Source organism: Cebus imitator, unplaced genomic scaffold (assembly GCF_001604975.1).
Source record: "Cebus imitator isolate Cc_AM_T3 unplaced genomic scaffold, Cebus_imitator-1.0 Scaffold281, whole genome shotgun sequence".
NCBI classification, from domain to species: Eukaryota; Metazoa; Chordata; class Mammalia; order Primates; family Cebidae; genus Cebus; species Cebus imitator.
Window position 1 is genome coordinate 2,427,562 of NW_016107596.1, and position 24,027 is coordinate 2,451,588.

Below are 24,027 nucleotides of genomic sequence, written 5' to 3' on the forward strand. Positions count from 1 at the left end.
GAAGAGAGTTAGGGCCTGTGGAGTAGACTTTGGCTTAAGGGAATGTGGCTTGTTTGATCTTCTATCCAGACCCCTCAGACTTTCTCCATATCAGCAATACAGTTTCACTTTCTTATCATTTGGGTGGTCACTGGAGTAGTACTTTTCATTTCCTTCTAGAACTTTTCCTTTGCATTCACAACTTGGCTAACCATTTGGCATAAGAGGCCTAGCTTTCAGCCTTAGTGAGACATGCCTTCCTCACTAAGCATAATCATTTCTAGCTTTGATTTAAAGTGATTTGGAGGCCATTGCAGAGTTATTAATTGGTCAAATTTCAGTATTGTTGTGTCTCAGGGAATAGGGAGGCCCAAGGAGATGGAGAGACAGGGAATAGGTCAGTGGAGCTATCAGAACACACGACATTGACTGATCCGTTCAGCATCTGATATGGGTGTGGTTTGTGATACCCCAAAATGGTTACAATAGTAACATGAAACATCACTGATCACAAATCAGCACCATAGATTTAATAATCATGAAAAACTTTGAGATATTGTGAGAATTAACAAAATATGACTTCGTGAAATGAGGTGAGCACATGCTGTTGGAAATGGCACCCATAGAATTGCTCAATGCAGGGTTGCCGCAAACCTTCAATTTGTGAAAAAACGCACAATCTGTGAAGCACAATAAAGTGGGGTGTGCTAGTAAATGGGAAAATAATAGAGATTTTCCACTGTCTAAGGACTGTGGAGGAAATAAGACAAGGGCTGAGTAGAAACTAACAGAGCGGAGCCTCTCAGAGCCTGGGATCTGGAAGCAGAGGAGACCTGGAGGATGCAAAGGGGAGAAGGGGGGCAAAGACTGGGAGGTGGGGCCTGAGTGGGGATTGAGTAGGAGATGAAGCCAGGGGACTGAATGGGGCCGGACAACAGGAGGCTTCAGGAGCACCATGGGTTGTGTGGGCTTTTCCTCTACAGTGAGGGAGTCGGGGAGAGACATGATGCATCATCTCGTTTCATTTTTACCTAAGTCCTGCCAAGCAGGTGCTAAATCCTCACTCTCACAGCTGAGGAGAAACAGCTGACTGGTGAGGCTATGACAAGGCCACTTCAGGAACTCAGCCCCGGGTGAAGGCCTCTGTGACACCTCACGCCGCCCTGGGTTGCTCACCCTGCCAGGGCATGTGTCGCTGGAACCCAGGCACAGTCTCCTCGCACAGAGCTCTGTCCTCTGAATGGCTTGGTGCTTTCTTCTGTTCACTTCATTTTTGTCACTGAGCCTCAGGCTGCACAGAACTCAATGGAATGTGATTTGAGGGCTCAACGGGAACATTGTGTCTCCCCATAAAATTTCAAGCGGCTGCAGAGATGTTGCTAGGCAACCAGGTGTTGGCCCAGTGAGGGGCGGAGGCGATGATTCATCCCGGACGGAAGTGTTTGGTCCAGTCACCCTTCCCTCCTCTTACCCCCCTCATAGCACAACCCCTCCTGGACAGGCAAGAGGACCCCTGGAGGTCACAGGACAGCAATGAAATACAAGGTGGGAGAGGGTGATAGTTCCAAACCAACGCTGAATGTATTCAGCCCTAAAGGAAAAATAGAAAAAAGGGACCTATTTCCAAAAACATCAGAAAAGCCTTTTATAACTATGATTGTGGCTTGCCCTTCTACCACGTGCCAAACACTGTTCTAAGCACACTGACAGGCATTACTAACTAATCTCATCCTCACTGTAACTCAGTGAGATGGGTTCTAGTATAATTCCCTTTTATCAGACGGGAATACTGAGGTACCAGGAGGTTAACATACCCAGGTCATAAGCGGCAAGGCCAGGCAATCTAGCCCTGACCCCAGCATCAAGGCAAATGGATGAATGGCAGGTCTAGGAAATCGGACTGGGTGTCAGTGAGGAGAAATAAAACACATGAGGGATTTACTTTAAAACTGGGGTTGAATCCATTCTACTCTTACTGGAGCTCTACTGTGTGCTGGACCATTGATCTTACATAGAAATGAGGCAGAATGCTCAGCTAGCAGGAAGGGGTTGCAGGAAGGCAGGCAGACCCAAACAGGCCCTCATAACAGTTAGCAGTGTGGTAGGCACCACAGGAGAGTTGGACACAGGCTGGGAGAGGATGAATTGAGGCAGCTTCCAAGGGGAGTAACAGACTAGGCCTAGAAAAGAACTGAAGGTGAAGGAGAGGTATTTCAGGTGGAAAGCAAGGACAAATTTGTCACCTTCGATTGGAATTAATGTTTCAGGTGTCTCAATCCACCTTCACCATCCCAGACTGTATCTTTGTGTCCTTAGGAGATACCACATACCTGACATTTTGGATGTAGCAATCTTAAAATGCTTATTTAATAAAGATTAAATTGAAAAGGAAGGGGAAATGAATGAATGAGCAAGGTTAGGCTTAACTGTCACACAGTGGGTGTTAGACACTATTAGTAAAGCATTTCCAGAGTGATTAGAGCAGCATCTATTGTGGGGCAGAAGGCAGTGGGCCTCAGAGAAGGGAGACCCACTAAGGAGCCATCGTAGGAATAGCCAAATGGGAGATGCTGAGAGTCCGAATTCATGTGATGATCCCCAAAATAAAGAAAGGTCAAATCCAAGAAACCCTGGGGAGGCTGATCAATATGATCTGAAAGAGGAATAGATTTGCAGGAAAACAATCCATTTAGTCTTAGACTTGTGAGTTGGAGATGCAGACAACCAAGTGGAGCTTACCTTGTGGATCCCATGAAATCCTGGGCCAGGGATTGAGAGAGAGAGAAGACAGGATGCAAGACACCGCTAATCCCTACTTCCTTAACCCACATCTGTGGCAGACATCACTAATCAGTATCAGTGTTCAGACTCCTCAGCTCAGCTCCAGGGAGCCCCCGTGCATCAGTCACCCTTGACATGCAAGATGAGATGTATTTGTTCCTCTTGTCCTAGGGGTGGCAGTGGGAGCCTTCAAACAGGGCCACTCTCTGAAAGCTAAAAGAAAAGAAGGAAAGGGGCAACTGAAGGTGCAGAGATGTGAGCAATGAGTCCCTAAAGTTAAGGTCAAATTGTAAACCACTTGAGGTCTAGGTTAGAATCATGATTTTTTTCTTCTGTAAGCCTTTAAATGAAAAAAGAAAACTCTTACTTTAAACAGAATTACGTTGTTATTGTTCATTCATTCCAATTAGTGAAAAGGCAATTGTTCTTATGAATAATAATGTCCTGGGAGTAGAGTTTGATAACTTTCTTGAGAAGCCTATTCTCAGCTGATTTCAGTGTTACTACTTGGTGACCTTAAGGGACATGCTTTTCTCTTTCTGCAGGATCTGTAGCCTGTGGTCATTCATTCAGCACCTGTTTATTGAACACCTGCTATGTGCTGAGCTCTGTTTTAGGTAACAGGGCAGTTTCTACCAACCTCCTCACAGAACTTATGGTCTGGAAAACTAGGGCAAACCTGGCATCAGAGCTGTCTATGGTTTCACCAGTGTCCAGGCTCTGCAACCTCTCCCCCTCCACAGACTGTTTAACAATTGGATAAAGAGAGAAAGAGAGAGAGTTAGTTCTGAGTCTCCTTCTAATTATCAAGCCAGCCTTCCAGCATTCCTGCTTTCAACCTGGCAAGAGCAGGGGCATGGCTGGTCAGCAGAGGAATTGTCCTTCCCTCCCAAAGGGAACATCACTGCAGATTGACCAGGGACCTGTGAGCCCTCAGACGTAACAGGAACCAGATTCCTAAAACCAGACACACACATCTTCTCTAGTGTTTAGAGTTAGCAAAACATCAGAAGAAGTTTGTTAAATGAAGCACTCTCTCTCAAAACAGTGCACTTCTCGACAATACTTACAGGGAGAATGTGGCCAGTTTCTAGACAGAGATGTCAGTGGATTTTTGCAGTCATTTTGGTGGTGACTGCCTGCTGCACTTGGATTCATTGACTCTGTTTCTCCTCTGTCCCTGTGGCCCTCGTGTTAGCATGTGTGTGGTTGAGTCAGCCATCTTTACTGAACCCCATGCAACACCAGCCAGGTCCTGTGAGGAAAAGGAATAGCTGGCCTCCGGCTGGATGGGGGCCTCAGTGCCTGGCACATGAAGTGAAAGAGATGCTAGCCCTTCTCTGTTGTTCAGGCAGCAACAGAGGTAGCCTTTGCCAAATTATTGGAGAGACATGCGAAACGTTTAAATTACAAAAGAAAATCCAATAAGTGTGCAATTAGGCTTTGGCGTGAATCATTATTGTTGCAAATGCTGAACAGTCCCCAGGAGAGACACCCTCACACTGCAGTGTCATGAAGCAGCAAGACCATGGGGGTCTCGTGTAAAGACCTGGGTTCTAGCCCTGGCTGTGCCCCTAACAGCTGTGTGAACTTAGGCAAGTTACTTCATCGCTTATCCACCCTTTACGGTCTGCCCATTCTCCGCATTCTGTAGCCCAAGAGGCCCAGAGAAGGTGAGTGGTTTGCCTTGGGTCACACAGCTAGAAAATGGAATGACTAGAGTCATGGTTAGTCATTACATGCTGTGACCACACAGTTCAAAGCCCAGAGGGTCAAAATTAAGTGATATTTTATTTGCACATATACCACTTCCCCCCTAAACATTTTAAAACAGCGTATGGTAACAGCGTTACACACAAGGCCTCCGAGCGGGTGCAGAGGATCAAGGAGGGTGGGGTGCCGACATCTCTGCTATGCTCATGAGTGCTGGCACCGGGAGGTGCACAATCACCGCTGAATGAACGGGTGAATGAATGAAGAATGGGCCCAGATACTGCAGTCATTCAGAACAAGACAAGCCAGCTTCTCTGCCAGAAGGGCAGCCAGGCAGGTGAACAGCAAGGCCGAGCGAGAGAGAAGAGAGCAGGCCTCTCTCTAAGAGGCCCATGACTAAAGTGACCTTGTCCATGGGGTAGGGCACCCTGAGTGGGGCCTTCTCTCTGCATCCCCCAAAGCAGCTCAGGTCCATTCCTTCCCTCCAGTTGGCCAGCACCCTCCACTGGGCACCGGAGCCAGAGCACATACCCAGCAGCCTTAGAAGGCCCCTCATAAAATGTGAATGGCTTCATGAATGAATGATATGGTTACAAGAGATACGTGCCAGAGGATCTCAGAATTTTTTAGGAAGAAAGGGCCCTTAGAGGACCGATCCGAGCCCCTCAGTCTGGAGGAAACAGAGGCCCTGGGAGGAATGGCCAACCCAGGAAGCCAGACCCCAGGGCTTCCTCACACCCTGCATGAGCCTCCTTTACCAACTTTGGCATCTGTCTTTATTTGGGCTTCCCCAAAAGCAGAGCCTGAGTCAAGGACGGGATGCAGTGGAATATTTGGGAGTGATCTCAGAAGTAAGAGAGTGGGGAGCATTAAACAGGGAAGAGAGAACTGCCCAAACAGGTCACCCTCTTGAGTCAGTTACCGCTTACCACTGCAGGCAACTGGGCTCAGCCCCTCAAGGACCCTTGGAGGAGGCAAGTGGGATGTGCCTCAGAACTGTCCCCCTGAGGATACAAGGCTGCAGTGTTTGTCCTGACTCCCATCTCCCACTGAGTAGGGTCAAGGCCCAGCACTCCTGGCCTCCCTGCTTGGGGGGACCCAGTGACCTCCAAGCTTCAGAAAAAGCACTGCAACAGAAGACAGATTCAGTGGGTACATGCGGGTGAGGTATGGTGGCACACCTGGGGGCTGCTCATCGCAGCTGCAGCTCAGAGTCAGGGAAGACCAAAGGGCTGTGGCGCTGGGTACATAAAGCCAATATCACAGCCCTTTAGAAGGTAATAACAGCACCAGTAATGCCTTCCATTGACTGAGGTATTTCCCTGCATGCTGAGCACATTATGTGCATTATATCATTTGATCCTCAGATTCATTTTAGGAGGTAGATACCATTTATCCCATTTTACAGGTGAGGAAACAGGCCAAAAGCTGTTTATGTAACTTGTTTATGGTCATACAGCTAGAAAGTGACGGAGCCAGGATTCAAACTAAGGTCTCTCCAACTCCACAGACCCCCTTAATCCCCCAGCCATACTGCCTCCCAGGAGATCAGAGGTTTCCAAGTGGCCCTGGTGCCAGGATCATGGCAGAGTTGGGGACTCTGAAACTGCTCTTCAAAGGAGGCAGTATGCTGCCACAGACAGTCCAGGGTGTGGACCCAGGCACCCTCAATTTGCCTTGAGGAGAGTCACTTTCCCTTCTCTGTGCCTCAGTTTCCTCATCTACAAGATGGGACTCCTCGTCATCCTTTTCCAGTCTCCTTTGTGAGGACCCACCCAGTTGGAAGAGCTAGCACAGGTTACATACAGGCACAGGTTCACAGTCAGGGGTGCAGAGAGGGGGTAATGATGCAGTGGTTAAGATTTGGGTGCTAGATTCAGGGAGATTCCATTGAAATCCACAGGACAGATCTCCTTACATCTCCATACCTCCATTTCCCCAACTGTAAAATGGGGGGGAGCAAAAAAGATCACAAGGAAATCATGAGAAGAAAATTACATACTGTCCATGGAGAGTGCCATGATCCTTGGCCCTGTGATGTCATTGTTGTTTTGAAGTATAGATGTGCGACCTTGGGTTGGTTCCCTAAACTCCCTAAACTGCAGTTTCCTCATCTGCAATGTGAACTTAATGCAGGCCTTGCCGTCTTGAGGCTCAGACGCAATCACAGATATGAATGCCATTCCTCAATCGACTTTCACAAGGGACCTTCTCTCATGGAGTCTCCATGGGTTTTCCGATTTGCTTCATCACCATCTTCCCCTCAACCCCCCCAGCCCTCCTGTCCCCTACAAAATTCTTTCTCCCTGAGCAAGAATCTATTTCTAGGAAACGCCTCCTGATCCTCAAATAAGCTGCCTTTTTTAAGAGCAGGGAGGAGCCACTGTCACAGAAATGAAGGCTTCCACTTTCCTGGCATTTATTTCTGATACTGGATTTCACCAAAAGCTTTTTCGCCCAGTAGTAACTTCAGGCACCTAAATGGAAAGTTTGAGTGACATCCCAGGCTGAGGCCAAGGCTGGTGATATGTGTTCCCCCAAGTCCTTTTGTGGCCTTCACGGCCTTGGGGGTCTGGCTCCTCCATCCCTCCTGTCAATAGCAAGGACACGGGAGGCCACTGAGGTGCTTGCTGTGTGGTCTCGGGCACAAAGGGGAGTGACTCTAGGAGACCCTGAGTATCTTCTCTCCAGCTCTCCAGTCCTCAGTCAATGCCTGTCTTAGAGCTGACATTGCTTTGGAGTTAAGCACTGGCCACTCCTCACTTTCCTTCTTCCTACGCAGGTGTGTGTAGGAGAGGCCACATGTTTGTTGAGTTGATAAGCCCTCATGGAGCATAGAGTCAGCAAGGGAATCAAACATTAAGAAATATCAATTTCATTATAATTAAAATAATGATTAAAATGAAAGGGATTTTCAGGGAGCTATGAGAGCATTCTGAAGGGGGTTTAACCTATCTAGGAGGGGGGTTCAGCCAAAAGAAGTGCTGAATTAGGTACAGAGGCAAGGGGAAGAACATTCCAAGCAGAGGGAACAGCACAGCAAAGGCCCTAAGGCAGGAAAGCACTTGTGTTGAAGCCTCAGAAAAGAGGCTAGTGTCACTGGAGCACAGTGATGGGAAGGGGGCAATGAGACTGCAGGGGAGAGTGGGGGTCCTCTGTGCAGGGCCTTCTGGGTCTTCTCTAATGGATTTTCTGCCTACAGTGGGAGCCTCTGGAGCATTCTGGGCAAGGGCTTGACAAGAGGACACTGCACTTTACACATTTGAAATGTCCCTCTGGCTGCAGGGTGGAGAATGAATTGAGGGTGGTAGGAACAGGGAGACAGGGAAGGTGGCTGCTGAGGCCGTCCACGTGAGCAGGAATGGTTGCCTGGAGCAGTGTGCAGATGGCAGAGGGGTGTGGTCACATCCGAGATGTTTTTCTTGAGTTTTGCTGGATGGTGTCAGGAGGTAGGAGTGGACTCTGATGGGAGACAGGGACAGGACATAGAGGAAAAGAAGAGATGATGGGGGTGCACATTAAAGACCTACTGTGTGGCTGGCGCATCACACTTGTTATCTTATTTAATCTTCACAGCCAGGCTCTGGGCTGGGAACCACAGCTCATGGTACAGAAGAGGTGAAATGACTTACTCAGGGACACACAGGTAGTAAGTGAGGCAGCTGAGATTTTAGCCCAGAAATGTTTGTCCCCAAATCCACTTCATTCAAAGGTTATATGGAAACAGACCTTTATTTTCTTATAGTTCATATGACTTTCTCTTTAAAGTCTGAATTATTTAAATAACACATGAACACAGTCTCTTGGTTAAAATTAATTTTTTTTTTTCAAGACAGTGTCTCACTCTGTCGCCCAGGCTGGAGTACAGTGGCACGATCTCGGCTCCCTGCAACCTCCTCCTCCTGGGTTCAAGTGATTCTCCTGCCTCAGCCTCCCAAGTAGCTGGGACTATAGGCATGTGCCACCATGCCCAGCTACTTTATATATACATATATATGTGTGTATATATGGGTTTTTTAAATATGTGTGTGTATATACATATTTTTTATAAATATATATACATATACATAAATATATATATATAAACATACATATGTATATATATATTTAGTAGAGACGGGGTTTCATCATGTTGGCTAGGCTGGTCTCGAACTTCTAACCTCAGATAATCCACCCACCTCGGCCTTCTCTCATGGGGTCTCCAAAGTGCTGGGATTACAGGTGTGAGCCACTGTGCCTGACCAAAATTAAAGAATTTCAGTCAAAGCTAGAGTCCGCTAGACCACTGCAATTAATCATAGTTCCCTTTCTCATCCCCAGAGATACCACCTTCATGAGTCTGATCCTTACAGCCCTCTTGCTACACATTTACATACATATACTCATAAAAAATAGGCTATTGTTTTGTAGAGTTTTCTGTTTTACAAAAGTAAAATAAAACTATGCGTACTGTTCTGCAGCTTGCTTTTTTCACTCAGCAGTTTATCTTGGGGAGCCTTCTATGTTAGTACGTATAAATGGATCTCATTTTTATGACCTGTCGTGTAGTATTATTTGGACTAGATGTACCACCGTTTATTTAGCCCACTCGCTTTCCAAAGACAGAAATGCGTTTTTCTATAAATGATGTAGCTTTTGAAGGACTTGTGGATTTTTTGCTTTTGAAATATAGGATTTTTATTTATGCTAATGGAGGAACCCACACCACAGTGACAACACAAATATTTAGCAACACCCAGCCTGGTGACTAAGTTTTCCCAATTTCCTTCAGGTGCTTGGCATCCCTAGGAACTAGCTCTTGTCTATTGCCAAGTCTCTGTTTATAGCAAAAGGCTGTCTCAAGGGTAACAAGTAAAATGGTAGAGTTGTCAGCTTTGATTTCAGTGCTGCATCCTGAAGCAGGCAACATGAAAAGGTGTGAAGACAGTACAGTTCAGAGCCTCAGGGACGTCAGTTCAAATCCCAGCTTTAGCCATGTGACCATGAGCAAGCCTCTCTGTCTCTCTGTGCCTCAGTCCGTCTGCCCATAAAATGGAATTTAAAATCCCTATCTTTCAGAATGGCAAGGAGAATGAAATGCAAGCCCCGCGTACAAAGTGATGATCACACAGGAGCACATGTGCTCATTTCATGCCCACCTGCCTACGGCCCCAGCCGAGTGGGGCCCATCAGAGGGGCTTGCTCCTGCATCATTGAAGGGGCCACTTGAGATCACAGAACAATGAGAAGACATGAGCATGCCACCACTGCTGTCAATGCAGTGCAGGGGAGCATTTGAGCTCAAAGGGATTGGGAAAGGGATATTAGCCCAGGCTCTGGGCACCAGCTGTGTGCCCACCACTGTCCTTTGCACTTTCTTTCATCTACCCCAGCAGGCAAAGCTAAGCTGTCCCTCTGCCCCAATTTGTGGATAAAGAAACTGAGGCTCAGGGAAGGGGCACCACTTGCGGAAGCTGTCACTAAGTGTCAGGGTGGAGACTGGAACTCAGCGCCCTCTGCCTCTGAAAGGCGTCCTGTGAGGCTGCAGGCAGCAGCTCTGCAGAGCGTCCCCACCTGGAGGGACAGGGAAGTGCTTCTTGTCTGCACTCAACCATGGAGGCCCTCCCCAGAAGGAGAAAGAAGGGGCTTTTCTGGCCTCCATTTACCCAAAGGGCTGAGACAAAGGCCTCTCAGAGGTCACCTCAGGGCATGCTGAACCAGATCTCTTCAGTGAGGTGACAGAGAATATGAAATGGCCATCATGTGTGTGTGTAGTAACGCTCCATTCAAGTTAGCCAAGCCTTCGTTCCCTTCCTGCATCTCTGTGGGGGTGGTGAGAGGGCCTGGGCCAGGAGTCAGGAGTCCAGCCCCAGGAGGCTGACCCTCTCTGGACCTGCATCAAATTGCTTCCACATCTCTGGGCCTCCATTTTCCCAGCTGTCAAATGGGAGGGTGGGAGCAGCTGGTCACAGGATGTGGAGGAGAGGGGACGGGGAGCCTTGGAGATAGGTGGCCAGATTAGCAAAGAAAAATGCAGGGCATCCAGGGACATTGGCATTGCAAATAAACCATAAGTTGTTAATTTTTTGTTGGTAGTAAATGATTTATCTAAAATTCAGATTTCTCCGGGCATCCTGTATTTTAACCGGTAAACTCTTCTCAGGGGCCCCAGCTTCACTAAATCCCCCCATTCTTTGATACAGATCATTGATGTTTTCACAGCTTCAAGATGAGCCCTGGCCACCCCCTTCCACTCAGACTCCCAGTCCCCATCCCATACCCACCTCCCTGCCCATGTGGGAAGTCTGCAGCCCCGAGCGGAGAAGTTTAGTAAAGAATCCCCACAGTGGAGAGAGGAGTGGGAACTCAGCTTGACTTGGAGAAGACAGGTGGTGGGTTCAAATCAGCGGGAAGCTGTGTCCACACGTGTGTCAGATTACAGAAACAGAGCATCTGCGTGCCCATTCAGTGCCACGTCCACGTGGGTGCACATAAGCGAGTGGACACTGCATCCACGTGCTTGCAGAGAAACCACCCAGCACTGCACTGTGCACATTTACATCCACAATCTAATGCCGCGTCCACAGTTGTGTCTGTGTGTGCATCTGCCTGTCTAGATAGATGCCAGGTCTGTGTATGAGCACATAACCGTAAGTGAGCCAGGTAACAAATGCCATCAGGTAACCCTGCCCCTCTCCACATGACAGACTTTGGATTCATAGGAAACCCCACCTAGGACCACCAGGTATCAGAGAGACACCACTTACCCTTCACCTTGCCCATCAGGAACCATCAACACCGTAGTGTGATCATAAACTCTAGGCACTGCGTATATGCCTGTGATGCACGCCAGATGACAGCCAGACCACTGGACACGTTCTGAACTTACCTTGACAGCCCATAAAGACCCAGGTCACAGCCGATGCCTGCCACACAAGCTGTTTTCCCACCGAGGCGCTGTGTCTCTGTCCCCTATCTATTAAGTGGCTCTTACAGGGGCCACGTGGCCACCCATGTGTGCAGGAGCTTCTGGGCAACCTCAGCACTTACATCCTCATCTCTGGTCCCCAGAGAGGCAGGAGGGAAGGGAGGTTTCCTGAGGACCTGCTGTGTGCTGGTGCGAGCAGCCTCCCTCGAGAGGATGGTGGAATCCGCAACCAGAAGGCAGTAGTGGCAAAGAGTGGGTCTCTGTCGGTATTTGACCCCCAGGGCCAAAACCCAGCACAGGAGAGATGCCTAGTAAATGTGTGTTAGTGAATAAATGACCCAGGTGACAAATGCTGTCGGGGAGGATAAAGACAGATTGTTCTTGCTGAGTAAATCAAAGAAGGCTTTCAGGAAGTGGTAGTAAAGGTTCATCTGGGTCTCTTAAGACTAAGGTTGACAGAGGCGTGGGCATTCCGAGTTCAGAGCCGGATGTGACAAGACAGAGGCAAATGCCAGGCGGACGCAGACCTGTGGTTTGGCAGGAGAGTGGGGTAAATGCGGCATGGCTAGGGGTGAGGCAGGAGGAGTCCTTTGGGACAATCCCACAGAGAGGCCACTGTGAGCCCAGGAACTGGGTGGTTGTGAGGACGTGGGGAGCCATGGACGGTTGTGGAGCAGGCCAGGGATGCTGTGACAGCCAGACTTGAGGGCTGGCTCCCGGCCCCACACTGCCTCATCTCCTCTTCCGGTCTCCTTTTTCTTGCCACTTAATTCTAGTTTCTCCTTCTCCAGCCTTCGGTAGCCACCAGTAGGAGACAAAGAGTCAGAGTGTTCTGTGCACCCAGGGACTCAAGTCTGGGTCTGTCAGCTTTCAGCCCGCAGCACTCATGACCTCCTCTGCTGCAGGAAGAGAGGTTGTGAGCCTGACTGTTGGCAGCTTTCAGGGAAGAAGATGGGCCCTGCGGCAGCTGACAGCCCCTACAGAAGAAAAGGAACAGCAGACGCAGGCTGGGTACAAGCTCTGTCACTCATCCCACTGCATGACCTGGACAGGCCTCAGCAATAAGCCCCAGGTCTCAGGGCTGCTGGTGAGGCTCAAAGGTGATGCTGGGCCAAAAGCAGCTGGCAAGTATTAGGCTTCCTCCTCTCTCCTCCCCCAGGCCAGTGGTTCTTCACCCATGACCAAGGACAATGCAGCTGGCCCTGCCCCATCCAAGAGTGTGTGACTCAGTAGGTCTGGGTGAGCCCTGAGAATGTGCATTTCTAACAAGTCCCAGGTGGTGCTGAAGCTGCTGCTCCAGGGGCCACTAAGTTTTCATCCCCAGCTGCACATTGCAATCCTGGGGGAGCTCTTAAAACTCCCAAGGTCCAGGCCATGCCCCAGTCCGATTCAATTTGAATCTCTAGGTTGGGGCTCAGGCATTAATCTTTTTTAAAGCTCCCTGGTGGCTCCAAGGTACAAGTTAGGAACTAGTGCCTTGGAGAAAGCTCTGTAACAGCAACAACAACAGCAGCTAATATTAGTCAAGGCCTTCCCATGTGCCAGGCGCCCAGGTGCAACCTCATTTAATTCTATAAGGCAGATGCTATCATTATTCCCGTGCTGCACTTGAAGAATCCAAGGCCCAGAGAAGGGAAGTCACCTGCCCAAGGCCACAGAGCTGGAAGCAGTCTCGAGTGAGACCCATTTCATTGCTTTGTCTTGAAGCGTTGTGAGTTCTGTAGTCCCAGCAGTGATGCCCGTGCAAGCTTCCCACTCTGCCTGGCCTCTGATAGGATATGAAGCACGGGGCGCCCTACCCTACTCAGCCCGTGCCACACACCTTCATGTGCCCGCGTCTGCACACTCATTCAGCCACATCCTCAGGCACGCACGCATGCACTAACAGCCTCTCATGGGTACTAAGGCCCATGCCTGCCTTCTGGGTGCCTCACAGGCTACATTTTAAATATATGCAGCAAAGACACGAAGCCACCCTTATGGTTTTTCCCAAAAAAGCACGCACCATTCATTTTAACTGAAATTTCCTGATCACCCCAGTGTCGCAGGGATCAAGCTGGAGTGAATCAGCATCCATATTGGCTTCACCAGAAGGATCACAGTGGGGCGTTTGCACACACAGCCTATCCCCGACTAGATCAGGTTGGAGCAGAGCAGAGTGGCCGCTGAGCTCTGTGACAAGAGGCCTGGCTCAGTTGCCTTCCTAGCAGAAGAACCCTGTGCCTCAGATGTGTGTGCCTCTGTATAGTGGGTGTTCAACATAGATCGACTTTACCATGTACAAAGCACTGTCACAGCCGTGGTTCTGTGTGATCCTCAAGTGAGACAGCCCAAGGCCTCCCGGAGAGGCTGAGTCACACAGAAAGGAAAGGTAGATTCCAGCCAGGTCTCCGGATCTAGGTAGGGGTGTGTTGTGGCTGCGGTGGTGTTCTCTGACACGAGCTAAGACAGTGGCAACACGGACAGAAAGTCCTGGGATGCACATTCCAGGCACAAAGTCTGGGCCATGCCCCAGTCCCACAGTAGTGGTGGTACAGTGGTGGTAGTGACAGCTGTATCTATCCTTTATGAAGACAAGTATGTGCCAAGCGCTATTTCCACACATCATATTCCCGATCCTCCGTCAACCCCAGATGGCAGGGGCTGCCCGAGACAGGGCTTTTTCCCACAGAGGCATTGTCTGCCTGTCCCGAGTCCATTAAGTGGCTCTTACAGGGGACACGTGGCCACCCATGAGGGCAGGGGCCTCTGGACAACCTCAGCACACACATCCTCATCTCTGATCCCCAGAGAGGCAGAAGGGAAGGGAGGTTTCCTGAGGGCCTACTGCGTGCTGGTGCACAGTTATTCCCATTTCACAGAGGTGAAGACTGCGGCTCCAAGAGGGGAAATGATTTGCCCAAGGCACCAGCCCTGAACCAAGGAGCTGCTGGGATTTGAACCCAGGGCTGAGGTTACCCATTGGCCTGCTGCTGTCACCCACCATGCAGCCCATCCCAGCTGACAGCCCCTGGCCCTGCAGATAAGAGGCCCAGCTCCCAGCCCCCCCACTCCTGGAAACAGCCCTGCCCTTGGCTCACTTCCACTCCCTCGCTGCTACCCCAGTGGCCTGGGTGCCACTGGGGGAGCAGTTTGTTTTCACGCTAGCTCTGAGCAACAGATGGAGAGTTTGGGGGAGGTGATTATTGTTGGGGTTTTTTTTTCTTGAAATTATGTGCTTGGGCTGCAGGCAGGTCCCCTCAGCCAGACAGTGCCCCCAAATGTCAACCAGCCTTAGCAGGCAGTTAGTGTTTTCCTGCCCTCGCCAGGGGCAGAAACAATCTCTGGGGTCTCTTATCTGGAAATAAAGATACACAGCCTCATGGGGCCTTAGAACAGGGGAGAAGAGGTCAGAGGTCACCTGGATGGCCTGGAAAACTCACCTGGAGTCCCTCCCAGTTGGCCTTTACTTTTGACACAGCACAGTCTCTTGGTGTGAGGTGCCCCACATGTGGGAAGAGCAGAGCCCTGCCCTGCCCTAAGTACAGTACTGGAGCAGATTGTAAGCCATATGTTAAATGTCCCCATTCCTTCACCTCACCCCATCATTCTGCTCTCTAACCCAGCCCCTGCTCCTTTACCCACCTCAATAGCCCCTTCTTTATTCTGATTAATTAACCACATCCTACCTCCTAAGTAGCTTATAAAAGTTTGTCTCATACAAAATGATTTTAAATGACCTAAGTTAGGAAATCCAGACAAAGAAAGGAGAGGAGAAATAGGATGGAGATTTACCAGCTCGATGCATGCTGCTGAGTCCTCTGGTGCAGCTCCCAGAGATGAACTACATTGCTGAGCTACCGAGCAGGAAAGAAGAAGATGGCAAAAAGATGAGTTACAAGGGCCAAAGTCTCCATTAGAGAACACTCTCACCCTCACTCCGAAGGCCTGTGTAAACCTGACTCCATGTGTCATGCTACAAATTCAGTTTCTCTCCCAGCCTTTCCTGGCCATTGGAAGCAAAGGGTACAATAGAAGTGTCCTCTTCCTTGGAGACCATCTGCCCCCTCTTCTGAGGAGCAAACCAGGAATGCTCCACTACTCGACCCTTTCCCAAGCCCTTTGGAGTTCCTTTTGCCTTCTCGGAGCCTGTGTTCCATACACACACCCTTTCACCTGATCAACCCTCATTCCTTCTTGCACCCAGTTATAATTACACTTCTGCCAGGAAACCCTTCCTGACACTCCTGTCTTCCTTACAGTAGTGTCCACAACATGTAGATAAAGTCTGGCTTGTAGTAGGTGCTCAATCAAAATTTGGTGATTGAATGAGGAAGTAAATGACTGGGTGTGCACCATTTAGTTCAACCCTAGGTACCTTTTCTACCTTCAGAGGGTCTAAGAGGTGTGAGAGAACTCAGGCCTCCTTAAGATAGGAGGATCTTGAGTCTTGAGTCCCTGGGGGCCTGGCATCTGGTGCAGGATACCCCTAGTGGGCCATCCAGCTTCTGTGTAAATATGCTCCCTCCCTGCTTCCTGGAATAATCCATCCATCCTCTGCTCACCCATTAGAATGTCCTTCCCTCTCATAAAGCTAGAGGCTCCTCCTTGTACCTTTTCCTTCAGGTCCCCAGCTCTGTGCTCTGGGGCCAGACAAGGCACAGGCTCCCTTTGCCCCCAAGAGAACCACTGCCCCCTGAGCTTTGCTTAACAGAGCTGAGGTGGGGCTGGTTTTGTCAGATGGCTCTCAAACATGAGTTTCAACTCCCATAGGTCTGGGCACATGCCCTTGGTGACCCAGACATCAGGATTTCTAGGTGGAATTGACTTTTTAATGTTTGTAACAAATTTCCATTTTTTTAAAAAACACCGGGCAGACCACATGAAACCTCTCTAATGGCCTGAGACTGCAGTTTGCAGGAGCCAGAATTGGCTAAGAAGAGAGAGGAAGATACCCCAAGCAGAATGGGAATAGCCAGGCAGAGGTTTAGAGGCTGGGAAAGAGCCCAGCTTGTGTCTGGGACAGCTGGATAGAGATGCACTTTGAGGCCAAAGTTCCCCACACACCCAACTGACAGCAAGCAGCCACGACGGCAGGAGTTCCTGTACAGCTGCTCCCTCACCCTGCACTGTGCGTGGCTTTCCCCAGCCTAGGGGTTATTTTGTTCCCATTTTATTGATGAGAAAACTGAGTCTCTGAGGGATGAAACTGGCCCAAGTTCACTCACAAGTCAGTGGTAGAACCAAGACCAAACCTGACTCCTCATCTGGTGCTCTGACCTGTGCTTGTAATTACACAGAAAGAAAATTCACATTCGAAAGCCCACAACCCCACAGAGCATCTGTCTGGACATTCATGTTTCTGAATTTGCAGGGCCTTGCTGCCTTTGTCCAGTGATCTTTGACACCCTGTATTAATTTTTAATATGCTAAATGGTGAGATGCTCCTTCATCTAAATTGAATCTCCAATGCCATTCATCTCTCACACCAGCCTCTGTTGTTTCCACTCCCAAAAATATCTGCGTTAATTTTCAGCAGAAAGGAAGAGACCACAAGATTCAACTCCTGGGAAGGGCATGACAGTTAGGCTGGACCAGGCAAGCTGTCTTACCTGCAGGTCCTCAAAACCCCCATCTTTGGATACCAAGTACCAGAGCCACCAGCCCTAGCCTTCATCCAGATCAATCCTTCATGTCACATGTGGGGAAACAGAGGCCCAAAGGAGGGAAATGGCTTGTCTGCAGTCACAAGGTCCTTCCACTGTGCCTCTCCTCACCTTGACTGACCCCTTCCCATCTTGTCAAAATCCTGCCAGTCCAAAGTCTTCCTCTCTGGAAGGTCTGGCTTAGTCTCCTACACAGCCTAAAAACTGGTCGGTAATAATGACACAGTGCACTTACCTGGTGACAGGCACAGCGCTACGCTCCTTATGTGAGACCTCTTGCTGAAGCCTCTCCCTAACCCTGTAAAATAGGCACTGCTACTGTCTGCATTTTACAAAAGGAGAAACTGAGGCAGTGAGAAGTGAAGCCACTGACCCAAGTTCACTCAGAGCTGGGATTTGAACGCAGGCCATCCGAGTTCAAATCTCGCCTGTGTTCTTAGGGCGGGATTTGAAGTTGGGGCCAAGCCTCAGCTCTGGCTTGGCTATTCTTCTGCTGAGAAGAAGGGAGTGAGCAAGACGTCGTAGCCACCTCCACCATCTCAGAGGACTCATGTGAGCCTCAGTGCCCAGGGTTCCCATCTTGGATTTTGATTCTGGGATGCTTGTTGTGGAAACTGCCATGGGAAGAGCCCTGCAGAACACACAGTGTTTTTATTCCCTGAGTTGTTATTTCTGAAAAATAGAGGGCCTCTCAGAAGTCTGTGGGGAGTGGGCAAGGGCGGGGGCTGGGGAGGGAGCTGCCCGGGAGCAGGAGGGACAGAGAGTTGCTCTGCGCCGACCCCTCCCCCTTCCAGCCACATCACCCTGTCTCAACCCATAGTCTTGGGGGTCTCAAACTAGCAACTTAGGGGCTGAATCCAGCCCACAGGTATGTTGTACTTGACCCTGGCATGTTTTTAATGGGGAGATTTTACATCAAATTCCAGATGTCCAGCTTCTCTTAGAAGATTGGAAGATCTGCCACCCTGAGCCCACATTCCCCCACAGGAGCTGAAAAACCTTGGCTGAAAAGGGCCAAGGTTCTTCACTTTGCTCCAGTTTCTACCACTCCCTAATGTCACCCACTCACCTACTTCACTCAGTCACAAAACCCACCCATGCCCCACATCTATCACATTTGCAGTCCCTGCTCTGCTGTCCCAGGACTCAGGATCGCAATGCCTGGCCTGTGGATTCCCAGCATGACAGAGCCCCAACATGACATGGCCTGACTTCCACAACGGAACACTCACATTATCAACTATTTACACTGCGGACTCCAGAACATTTGAATCCCAGAACTCAGAAGGTTCAGAGACTCCCCTCTCTTGGAATCAATCAGACAGGGCCCAGAAGATTGGCTGCCCTCACCCTTACTTTTTCTTAGCAAAGACCTTAATTTGCACCAAATTTTACGAGGAGCCCCAAAAAGTGACCCTAGGAGAAACATTTCAGGGCCTGCAGACCTCAGAACCCCTGGGATTCTCAGGACTTACCCATCTTGTTGAACACTCCCATTGTTGAACTGGAGAAACTGCAGCTCAGAGAAAAGAATTGGCTGGCCAAAGCCACAGCAAACTGCCATAACAGGCCTGTGTTGGCTGGTCATAGCCCCTCCCTGAGAGGCCCACCACCCTCTTGAACTCTCCCTTCTCCCTTGTCAAAACCCATTCCAGGAAAAAGCCTGAAACTCATTCACACCATGGCATTCAGAACTGATGATGGCTTCCCCCTCCCAGAAAGTCTAAAGGAATTGGAGCTTTTAATTAAAGGAATAAAGGTCAAGTAGAGGAATTCCAGTTGTTGGCTGTGGGTAGAATTAGACCAGAGGAGGAAGACGGGGAAGCTTCCTGCCATTCCTGGCATCACACTGCAGTGCGCCGTGCCTGCACACTCTGTGCCTCAACCTCCCAGACGGCCAGCCGGCATTAAACAGTGGAGGCCGTGTTCCCATGTGCTTAGATCAGGGCTAGCAGGGCTCTCAGGGCCCAGGAGCTGCCCCATGGCAGCAACTTGGTCTCAGAGCAGCCTGTCTCCTCATCTATGAAATGAGCCTAACCTGTCTCTGGGTTCCCTCGTTCTCACTGCCTGCAGGACATGGGATCTCCAGAGCTTACCTGTACTGACAGGCAGGCTAGTGTGAGGTCTCCTAGGGAAGGAGCCATTCCTGGGCTCCCCTGGTGTGGGTGTCTCAGCCAGCCTGATACTTGGAGGCTCCTGATGGAGATCTCATGGTCAGCATCTGAGGAGACTCCGTATCTAGAACCCCAGACAGACTCCCAAACCACAGGCTGCTGGACTCATGGAACCACTGAGCTCTTACATCCATGGGCAGCCAGGTCTGTTCCATGCGCATCACTCTTCCCAGAACCAAGCTAGGCCCACAGTGGGGGCTCCAGAAACGTAAATTGAATGAATGAATGAATTAATGAATGGGTAAATGAAGCAACCAACAATAGGCTGTTAGAATCATAAAACCATGTATTAGACCACAAGATCCCATCAATGTAACAGCCACATGGTCCAGTCCTGCAACCCCCAGCATGCTGGTAGTGCTGTTCTCAGGAGCAGACTGAAGGCCATAGGTCTGATGAGGGGTGTGTGCCCCTCCCTTTCCACCCCCATCTGTCCTCACTAAGACATAAGAAGAGCTAGTGTTCGCTGGGTCGGCAATAGGACTGGCATTGCCCACTGCAAGGACCCATTTGTGTGCACTGTTCGGGCCAGGCTCACCACACTCAGACCTGCATTTAGTGGGTGGGATGATTCTAAGGCTTCAGGTGCCAGGCCCTGAGGGACAGGAATCAGACTAGTCTTTGCTCCCAAGGTGCCACAGCCCAGGTAGGACACAGGTCTGGGGAAGCAGTAAGCCCGCTGAGGGGAAGGCTGTGGGAAGTAAGGGCAGAGGGCCACTGTCTACCTGGGGTGGAGGGGAAGCTGCCCAACAGGGGCCCTTGAGGGGTGTTCATAGTGCTGAGTGGAGGAAAGGCTGCTCCTGGTTTGCTGAACAGCAGGAGCAAAGGCCCAGGAGTGTGACGGGACACTTGTTATGGAAAAATAAAATGGCACACCAGCAACTTGGGGTGACATGAGCAGCTTGAAAGGAAGGCTGAAACAAGGAGAAGCACCAGCCTCTGAGGGGCACAGCAGGCAGTAGACAGAGGGAGCCCTACCTACCAGAGCCACACCCCTCCTGGTCACATGCCTGAATTCCCTCCATGAGAGGTTCACCCTTCCAGGCCCCTCTTGCAAGGTACAGGTACACCTGGGGTTTGCCAATTGTGGGTTGTCCATACCCTGGTACCAGGGAGTTTAGAAGGGGATGTAGAGACAGGCAAACAGTAGCCAGTGCCAGAGCAGGGAAGGGCACAGCATGGTCACAGTGTGGCAGGAGGAAGGCAAAGTGCTGGCCTGGCTCTGCTGGGAGGAAGCCACATGGTGAAAGCCAAGGCTGCAGACACAGGTTGCAGGTCAGATGAGGGGGCCAGGGAACCAGGCTGGGAAACGTGGGCTTTATTCCAAAGACATTGAGCGGCCTTCCAAGGCCTTTGAGCAGGGGTGTGAGAGTGGACTTGCAAGTCTGGAAGAATTATCTGGAAGTGCAGATGGTAGGTGGAAGTGGGCCCCTGTCACTCTGTCTGGGCCCCACGTGATGTGGGGTGCACCTGGCTATACCTCACTGCCTTGTCCAGAAGAGGAGAAACCACCAGCGTCAGCGGCACGTCCACCAGGCACACTCCGAGCACATTGCAAGGCATCCACAGTAAGGGCTGCTCCTGAGTGGGCACTCGTCTGTCTGGTGGGCTGCCCTTTTCCAGGGTCTGCAACTGTGCCAGGCACTTAGTAGGTACTCAATAAATGCTCATGGATGACATTAATTACCTCATGTGATATGCACAACCACCCATGGGTTAGGTACAACCATCATCCGTATTACAGAAGAGGATACTGAGGCTTAGAGAGCTAAGGCTGTCACGCTGGGATTTTAATCCAGGCAGTGGCTTCTGATTCTTCTCTAAATACTGCGTAGCATTCGACAGGAGGAACAGCGGAAGAAGGGTGCCGGTGCGAGGTGGCTATAGGAGTGTGGATTCGATTCCTGGGGCTGCCACAGCAAATGACCACAGACTGAGTGTGTGGCTTAAAACAAGGGAAGTTTATTCTCTTATGACTCGAGGCCAGAAGTCAGAAATCAGATGTTAGCAGGGCCACCTCCATCTGAAGAGCAGGGAACAGCCCTTCCTTGCATCTTCCAGCATCTGGTGGTCCCAGCTGTTTCCTGGCTTGTGGCTGCATCACTCCAATCTCTGCCTCTGTTTTTACACGGCCATCTTCCCTCTGTGTCTCTGTCTCTTGTAAGGATACCTGTCATTGCATTTAGGGTCCAGACAGATAATCCTGGATGCTCTCAACATGAGATCCTTAAGTACAAAAACAAAGAATATTTTCCCAAATGAGGTCACATTCACAGGTTCTGGGGATCGTGATGTGGATATATATTTTGGGGGCTGCCATTCAACCCACTGCATGGTGTCTCTGGCTTTTGGCAGGAACCCACTTAGGACCCAAAGCACCAAGAGATGTTGGGCTCCTGGACCAGCTACCTGCAAGTTTCTTGCTCCATTTCTCCCTCTCTGTCCCTACCTTCCCAGAACACGCCTGTGTCTCTCCCAGGCCCCCAGGCCAATCTCCCTGCTGTCTGTCCGCAGGTTTGCCAGGCACCGCTCCAGACCTGGAAAAGAGAAAGCAAATTTTTGGGCAAAACTTTATACCTCCAAAGAAGCCAAAAACCTTCCTGCAGCTCGTGTGGGAGGCGCTGCAGGATGTGACGCTCATCATCCTGGAGATCGCCGCCATCATCTCCCTGGGGCTGTCCTTCTACCACCCACCTGGCGAGGGCAACGAAGGTAAGATGGTCCTCGGACCCACGACCCACCCTGCACACCTGGCCACCACATCCACACCGGGGGCACTCATGGCTCACACAAATAATCCTCTCCTTACAGGGGAGAAAACCGAGGCCCAAGGGGCAGGGCCCCACGCATAGTCAACACAGCCAGTGGGTGGCCGAGCCAGGCCTCAGCCCCGTTTTCCCCATGTGAAATGCTGAAGAGTTGGACCAGCAACAGTGATCATTTTAGTGAGCATTTTTTAGCACTTACAAGCGTGCCAAGTCCTAGGCTGAGATGTCATCCTGACAACCCCCTGAGGTAGCGGCTGGTTATGCCCATTTTAAAGATGAGGAAATCTTGGGTTCAGTGTATACTGCTTGGGTGATGAGTATACCAAATTCCCACAAATCACCACTGAAGAACTTACTCATGTAACCAAATACCACCTGTTCCCCAAAAACCTATGGAAATAAAAAATGTAAAAAAAAACAAACAAAGATGAGGAAACCGAGGCACAGAAAAGTGGGTTACCTTGCTGGAGGTCACCAGCTAATAAAGAGTTTTCAGATTTTGCTGTGGAGCCTGTTGAAAGCACTGGTGTCAGACCCCATCCTAAGAGAGCCTGGTTCTCTCTCCAGAGTCCAGGGACGGCTGGATTTTAATAAGCACGCAGGTAAGGGCGACCCTGACATCTGTGCAGGCTGATCTGTTTTATAATCTGCTTTTACAATCAGTAGGATATTGTAAATAGTTTTTTGTGATTCGTTATGATTCAACATTTCCTAATGAATATGCTGCATAAATAGATAACCCTAGTATATTCACAGCTTCAGAAAAGCAAATTAAAAGTTGATAACATATAAGAAATAACATTATAGGCCTTATTTTCCCTAAATAGAAAGGTAGTCTCTGAGGTCCCTTGAACATCCATTGCCCTGGCCCCACCCAAGTCAAAATTGCCCAGTAAACTGAATAACCAAGTCTATTAAACCAACTACCTCAATTCTATACATAATAATAAGTTGATTTCTTTTCTTACATGACCTCTTGCCATAAAGGGCTTAAAGACCCAAGAGAGGTACATCTCACAGGATGCAGTCAAATAGAAAGCCAGATGGAAAAGGAATGGAAGCAAAGAAATCAGCTATAATTGCTGTTCTGATTGAGATTTAAATCTGACTTGGGGTTCCTGGCAGCCAAGACAGAAAGGGAATTAGGGTGATTTGCTGTGAATGTACTAAAAAGTACTGAATTTTAAAATAATAAGCTGGGTGCAGTGGCTCACGCCTGTAATCCTGGCACTTTGGTAGGCTGAGGCGGGTGAATTGCCTGAGCTCAGGAGTTCGAGACCAGCCTGGGCCACATGGTGAAACCTCATCTCTATAATAATAATAATAATAATTTTAAAATGAAAAATAAAACTAAAAACTAAAAGGCAGATTTGCATAGCTCAAATTGTCAGCAAGGAGGAAACGTATTTAGGAAGATGACATTTCTCTTGGCAAGAATTCTGGGATGAACCGTCACATAGGACATTATAAGCAATGCACAATGCCTTCTTTGCAGAAGTTTTATGGCAAATATGGAAGTAGATAGTACGTGGCGACTGGAATAAGCTTGGACAAAGCTAAGAGTGTAACACAAACGCATGATGATAATACTTCCCACTATTTTTATAGCTACCACTCATTGGGAGCTATTATGATAGAAATCCATTTAATTCTCAATCCTCACAACACCCTATAGGTAGGTGCTATTATTATCCGGGAAGCCAAGGCCCTGAGACAGTAAATGGCTTACTAAGGGCACACAGATAAAAAGCAGCAGAACCATGACTCAGACCAAGGGGTCTGGCTCCTTGGTCCTGTCCCTCAGCTGCATTTCCTCAGAGAGGGACAGGACTGAGTCAGCCCAGATACATGGCCTCATACAGCCCAATTCAGTACAGGATTAGAACTTAGATAGCAGGTGGTGGAGGGGGTGCAGGGGAAGCATGGACCAAGCTCCTCATGTGTGCCAGGAGGAGCGTCTAAACCCCCAAACAGGTGGTTCCAATCTTCCGTATTAGAGATTCGGAAACCAAGGCCCAGAGAGAGAAAGGACTTGCCTGCAGTCACAAAACTACCATAGG

At 49.6% G+C, this 24,027-nt stretch overlaps 1 protein-coding gene across 12 annotated transcripts in view; it reads left to right on the top strand.

Annotated features, from left to right (window-relative positions):
• The window catches only part of ATP2B2 (ATPase plasma membrane Ca2+ transporting 2), a 302,671-nt gene that overhangs the window by 196,024 nt on the left and 82,620 nt on the right, over nucleotides 1-24,027 (top strand). For all 12 annotated transcript variants that reach the window (XM_017501478.2, XM_017501485.2, XM_017501486.2 and 9 more), the window contains one exon: nucleotides 21,714-21,911. In XM_017501478.2, coding sequence (XP_017356967.1) covers nucleotides 21,714-21,911 — 198 coding nt within the window. The remainder of the gene's footprint in view (nucleotides 1-21,713; nucleotides 21,912-24,027) is intronic.